Source organism: Dicentrarchus labrax, unplaced genomic scaffold (assembly GCF_905237075.1).
Source record: "Dicentrarchus labrax unplaced genomic scaffold, dlabrax2021, whole genome shotgun sequence".
NCBI classification, from domain to species: domain Eukaryota; kingdom Metazoa; phylum Chordata; class Actinopteri; family Moronidae; genus Dicentrarchus; species Dicentrarchus labrax.
In genome coordinates this window covers 37,501-43,705 of record NW_026136764.1, presented here as the reverse complement: position 1 = coordinate 43,705, position 6,205 = coordinate 37,501, and the positions used below count along the sequence as shown (strand labels likewise).

General features: G+C 42.1%; 1 protein-coding gene across 2 annotated transcripts; it reads left to right on the top strand.

Annotated features, from left to right (window-relative positions):
* The first annotated feature begins 6 nt into the window (after positions 1 to 6).
* Positions 7 to 3,553, top strand: LOC127359765 (PRELI domain-containing protein 1, mitochondrial). Of its 2 annotated transcripts, none has more exons than XR_007882836.1 (5): positions 7 to 652; positions 778 to 1,003; positions 1,285 to 1,398; positions 1,599 to 1,795; positions 1,953 to 2,022. XR_007882836.1 is itself a non-coding variant. In XM_051393879.1 (5 exons), the coding sequence occupies exons 1-5, from the start codon at positions 393 to 395 to the stop codon at positions 2,045 to 2,047; spliced, it is 774 nt and encodes a 257-aa protein (XP_051249839.1). In that variant the 5' UTR covers positions 7 to 392; the 3' UTR covers positions 2,048 to 3,553. The 2 variants fall into 2 exon arrangements, 1 of the variants encoding a protein (XP_051249839.1); XM_051393879.1 differs by having other exon boundaries at positions 1,717 to 1,795; positions 1,953 to 3,553.
* Positions 3,554 to 6,205: the final 2,652 nt, after the last annotated feature.

Here is a 6,205-nt window from a genome sequence, read left to right as displayed (position 1 = left end):
CCGGGTTCGATTCCCGGCCAACGCAGCTGTTTTGCACCGAGAATCTTGAGGCGTCAATTGTTGGAGATCCTGTTTCTATTATCGAGTAAACTGCCCACCGAGGAACATATTTAATGTATATTTCATGTTATATTTTAGAAAATAAAGCAGCAGAGAACAGCTGATTAACTCACAGTGAACTCTATAATACTGCAGGAAGTGTCTGTAGATTAACAATCACACAGACTGAATAGGTTTCTTCTGACAGACTCACTGTTTTAATTCTCATTGTTCTATTAGTTCTGTGGTTGTTTTATATCAGATTTTATGATGCTGTTGTTCTTTGTACTACAAAGATTGAACTCACAGGAATAAATCATTTATTCATTGAGCTTATTGTTTATTTCATTTTAATGTTATTTAGTACCTTTTATTTTATGTTAAAAATAAATATAAAAAACAAATATGTAATTCTTCTCTCGTTGCTTTTTCCTACAGCTCCTGAATGCATCGGCCGTGAGCTCTGTGTGTGTGTGTGTGTGTGTGTGTGTGTGTGTGTGTGTGTGTGTGTGTGTGTAGATATGGCGAGGTATTTCCGCAGCGAGGTCGACATTAAGAGTCCATGGCATCAGGTGCTGGCCGCCTTCTGGCAGCGCTACCCGAACCCGTACAGGTAACGTTGGTTCTGCTTTATTTAACTCGTTTATCATCAGTTCTAAAGTTCTAAAGAGTTCTAAAACGGTCCTCTCCTTTTACCGTAATAAAGTTCTACCGTATTTGTGACGGTATATTTTACAGCGCCCACGTCCTCACCGAGGACGTCCTGTACCGCGAGGTCACCCCCAGCAACCACCTGTTGTCACGGCGACTGCTGACCAAGACGAACCGGCTCCCGGGCTGGGCCGAGCGCGTCTTCCCCGCTCACATGGCCCGAGCCGTGTACGTCCTGGAGGACTCCATCGTCGACCCGCACACGCACACGCTCACCACCAAGACCTGGAACCTGAACCACAACACGCTGATGGTCAGAGCTCCTGTCAGTTACAGGTGTACCTTACAGGTGTACCTTACCTGTTGTCGGATAGCGGGGCTCTAAATGTGTGTTCAGACTGAAAGCAACCAGCTTTATGTGACCACTGCCCCGTTTGTGCAGTCCGAGTTTAACTGTCGCAAACAGCCAGTTTACCAACGACAGCTGTAGTGTTGAGCAAGTTACTGAAAAATAGTAATTAGTTACTTTTCTCCAAGGTAACTGAATTACGTGTGCAGCCGTGTTGTGTTCAGGTTGTGCTGTCTGTCTCTCAGACGGTGGTAGAGCGGTGTTTGTTTGAGGAGGACCGCAGTCGGCCAGCTTGGACCAAACTGAAGAGGGAGGCCTGCATCTCGTCGGGGGTCTACGGCCTGGCCCGGCCCATACAGGTGCACACACACACACACACACACACACACACACACACACACACACACACAGGTTTATATTTTGTCTCAGGATTTACATTACAGATTATTCTGGCCTCCACTGGGGGGCGCTGGAGAGTTGGAGGGAGGCAAAAGATACCAGATGTTGTGAATTTGAGTCATACCTGAAACATACTGATGTCATTCTGTGTGACTTCCAGAGGACGTCATCAGCTCCGAACCGGGTTCTTGATCCAGAACGGAGCCGGTTCCCCGTTGGTGAAGAATTAGAGACGTAAATCCAGAACTGGACTTTAACTGTTTGTGTCTCTTTGCCAGGAGTTCGGTCTCGCCAGGTTTAAAAGTAACCAAGCCAGAGCCATGAAGGGGTTGGAGTACGCGCTGTCCAAGATACAGAGTAAGCCACTAACTTCTGTTCTGTACTGAGGACTCTCGGGGACGTGGACCAGCCCCTAGTGGCCGTTAGAGGGACTGCAGGCCTGTTTCCTGCCTGGTTGCCTCCTGGTTTTGCCGCCTTGTTGAAACGTTCCTGTTTGTTTTCTTTCATGATGCAGCCGAGGTCGCCGCGGAGTCGTCAGAGAAGCACAAGCTCCTCCCACCGCAGACCACGCCCACCCCGACTACCCAGAACCCCAAGCAGTTTGTCTGATGGGCGGGGCTTCAACCTCAGCTGTGATTGGTCGCTGCTTAGAAGCTCAGGCATCGTTCTCTGAACTACAATAATTCCCAGGATTCATTGGGAATGATTTAAACTGTCTTAGTAAAGTAATTATATGTTTTATTCTCTAAACTTTGTTCTCTTTGAATTTAATTGTTTTTATTTAGATGATTCTTTAATATATAATTTAGGCAGTTTGTGTAGAGTTTAAACGTTTTTGTTATTTAAAAACAATATTTAGAAATTACGTATTTAAAATCTAAATTTTCATCTTTGAGACTTTATAAATATATCAGATTGTACTAATGTTATATTTTATTTTCTATATAGATTATATATGTTCATTCTGTTGAAGCTGTTCTTTTTGTTTTGTCCTCGTTTTTATATTTTTATACGATCAGTCGTTTTCATTTTGAGTTATTTTATTTTATAATATTTTACTAACTGTTTTTTGTTCTTTGTTGTTTTGCAGCTGTTCCATCTGGAACTTTTGCATGTTGAATGAATTTTAAAATCTGTATCAGGACATTATGGAAATAGTTACACACACAGTGAGTTTATCATCAGTCTGTTGTACAGAAGCATGTTTCATATTCTGAACAACCGTTAGCACATCCTCACCGCCATCATCGCCCCCTGGTGGTCGCCTCCGTCCGGCTGATTAATGGGAACAGTTTGATTTATGTCACATGACACAATTAGCCAAAACCTTTTTAGATAGCAGAGTTTATTGCCTCTCACCGGCTGTGGAGTTTATTATATACGTGGCTACAATAGATTATTATTTTATTATTTTCCAAGGCTCTGGCCCTGCTGGTTCTACTGGTTCTGCTGGTTCTGCTGGTTCTACTGGTTCTACTGGTTCTGCTGGTTCTACTGGTTCTACTGGTTCTGCTGGTTCTACTGGTTCTACTGGTTCATGTTTCAGACAACAGCAGGACACTCATTCACTCTTCTTTAACTTGCTGACATATTTACTCATAAACTAAATGAACGTAGTCTTACACTGAAACTGATTAAATCAAACATTTTAAGTAACATAAAGTCAATTTTGTAAATTAAAAAACATTGTTGATTAAGTAAAGTTTGTTTTCACTGTACAAATAAACAAGTGAAGTCAGGGTCACTTACAGTTCCTACAGATACTTGATCAAGACTGTTTTTTAACTCAAAAATGTACTTTATGTTACTTAAAATCAGTTTAAACTTTTTAATGAAAACCTGTAAATGTAGAGTTGTTCAGTCATTGAAACACCTGGAAATGATTAAAATGAACAAAAATCCTGGAAATAATCTGCGTTGTCCTGTAAAACTGTATTTTAGCCCCTCACTCACACCCTTTTTAATTTCTGCTTGTTACTTTTTGTTATTAATGTTAGATTTGTTGGTTGATAATTGTTCATCCAGAAACACTTATACTTTCTACCTCTTCTTTTAACGGCCTAGTTTAGGGTTGAAGATGAACTTTCTGTAAAAAATAAAATGTGTTCCACTTGATTTGATGTGTTATTTAAACTCTGCTGAGGCTGCAGATAGTTTCCATGAACACAGACCACTATGTGAGCTGTCCTGTATCAAACTCCTGGTCACTGACTTCTTAAAAAGAGAGGGAAGCAGCAGGTCTTGTGTTAGCAACATGTTAAAGCTTTCTGAAAAATCAATTTCCAATCAGTCACATTCACTCGTGAACAACACGTCTGTATATTCTTAGACCCTCTGTCCCCGATATCTGTAGCTGTGAGCCATAATCCGTCCATTAGGATGAACATTTGATAAGATTCAAATGATGTGCATTCAAATCAGATTTGCCGACAGCGCCCGTCCTCGTGTGCCCGTCTGGGGTTTAACCACACGTCTGACTGCAGATTGGAAACTATTAAATGATTTGATTTGTTCCCTGGATTAATGTAATACGTCTCAATTCACTTTCACAGCTCAGAAATAGTCAAAGACAATTAAACATGAATAAAATAGTGACGTTCTGACACCGATCTATATATATATGGATCCTTTAATCTGTCCAATAAACATTTGACTAATGAGGATGTGTATTCAAATTAAAGTGTGTCACAGTCTGGAGCGCAGAGTCAGTGCGTCCGCTTCTTCTGCAGCCTGGTTGGAGACGTCGGAGCTGCTGCACACAGTTAATGTCGGGAAACAATCGTATCAGAGTCGGACGCACTCGGACCTGCAGTGTTTCTGAGGGGCCCTAGAGGTACTGAGGAGTACTGCAGGGGGATTGTTTTATTTAACCTGATTAAGTTCAATAAATTAAATAAATCACTTCTAATATACAATCGTAAAGAGACTGCTGAAAAGAAGAAGAAAGCAACACAACCAATATTGGTTATATATTTTATTATTTGCACATATACACGATAAATATATAAATACAACGACAGCAGAGGATGAAGATACCTCCTCTTTATTAGTATCTTCAAACTTTAAATACAGGTACAAACTAAGATTCAAGCAGCTGAAATAATATACTGAGATCCACAAACTCATAAAGATAGATGTAGATATTGATTGTAGTGATGGAAGTAGATTGTTTGTATTTCAGTGAATGTTGAAGGAAGTTAAAATGTAAATAAATCCTAAACATTTTATATGAGGATAAATTAATCTGTAATAACAAGTTAAAATACAGAAATGATTCAACAATGAACAAACTCAACTGACACCATTACGATGTTTCCCTGTTGATTTAATTTGAGAAACCAAAGATTAATATTCTAGCTTTTTCTATTTGTTACAAAATATCATAAAATTAGATTTATTTATGTTTAGAGAGTTTGTTCGTTTAGAAATAGAAACAGATGCTAAAATGTTCATGTGAAGCAACAAGATTGAATCATCAGCAAATAACAGAAGTTATAAATAATGTTTGTTCACTGTGAGCAGAAAGTTTCCACATTCACAGTTGAAACGTAGCGACTGAAAACACAAAGAAAACAACAAAATATCATCAGAAAATGTTTTTGTGCTTTTCCAGTTACAGGTTGTTTAATTATGTCGTGTTTGTACCTTCTAATAAAGGTTTTATTTACTATATTCAGCAGCCTCCAGTGAACACAACCTCAGACAGACAGAGGACAGTCTGACGACAGCGGTACCGAGGGGATTTATGGAGTTTACAGATGGACTTGTTGCTAAAAGAAGCTAACTGGCGCTCGTGCTGCTAACGTTAGCTGACTTAACCCCGAAGCGGCAGCAGCCAAAATCAATAATAAAACCACCTCAGTACTTTATTCCCTGCAGTCAAACTGCATTCAGTCCTGGTCTGGAGTCCACTAATGGATCCACTACAGCTGCTAGCACACAGCGCTATCGGCTACAGGCCAGAAGAGGACTGTAGATTAAAACGTCTCTTTATAATAAAACAATAAATATCATCCTCAGGTGATTATACGCTAATGAAACACACCAGTGAATATTACATTTCTGCCCATTGAGTGTTACGGACTTTACGTTAACCAGCATTAGAACTGAAGAATGGCAGTTTTCCCGCCCTGTGTAGAAACAACAGAGGCGACACCAGACTGCTGGGCAGGTTGAACCAGATGGCCGACATCATCGCCACACAGCCGTCGGCGTCGCTCAGCAGTGGCGAGGCATCCAGAGAAAGACACACGAGAAACCCGACGAACAGCAGCCACAGCACTCCCATTATGGCCACGATGGTGTAGAAAGCTCTCTGCTTCGATTGGTCGACCCGGTCCTTGCCCGCCTCCCCCGGGCCCGGGCGAATCAGGACGTGAAGAACCGAGAGGCTGCAGAAGGAGACGACGAGTAAGGAGAAAATCAGGATGCCGAAGAACGGGATGATGGGCATGTCGGGCCGGTACAGAACGGTAACGCCGCTCCACCCACAGCACAGCAGCCAGACGCACCCAGTGCTCATATTTCTGATCCTGACCCCCGCCCGACTGCTTCAGACCCCGGTAGGTGATGGGGTGAACGACCGCCAGGTAGCGCTCCACGCAGGTGAGGATGTGGAGGAAGATCTGTCCGGGGAAGATGACGAAGAAAGCATAGAACCCCGCCATCATCAGCTCGGGGAGATCTACGTAAGCGCCGCAGCTGTAGAGGCACCACCCCGCCACGTTGATGAGCTCCATGGCGGCCATGTGGAAGGTGAAGACGTCG

Bases quoted from the DNA above. Each gene is read 5' to 3' on its own strand.
- LOC127359765 (XM_051393879.1), top strand. From the start codon at position 393: ATGTTATTTAGTACCTTTTATTTTATGTTAAAAATAAATATAAAAAAC. The intron at 1,399-1,716 runs GTGCACACACAC...TCTCTTTGCCAG, and splicing joins GCCTGGCCCGGCCCATACAG to GAGTTCGGTCTCGCCAGGTT. The intron at 1,796-1,952 runs GTAAGCCACTAA...TTCATGATGCAG, and splicing joins CGCGCTGTCCAAGATACAGA to CCGAGGTCGCCGCGGAGTCG.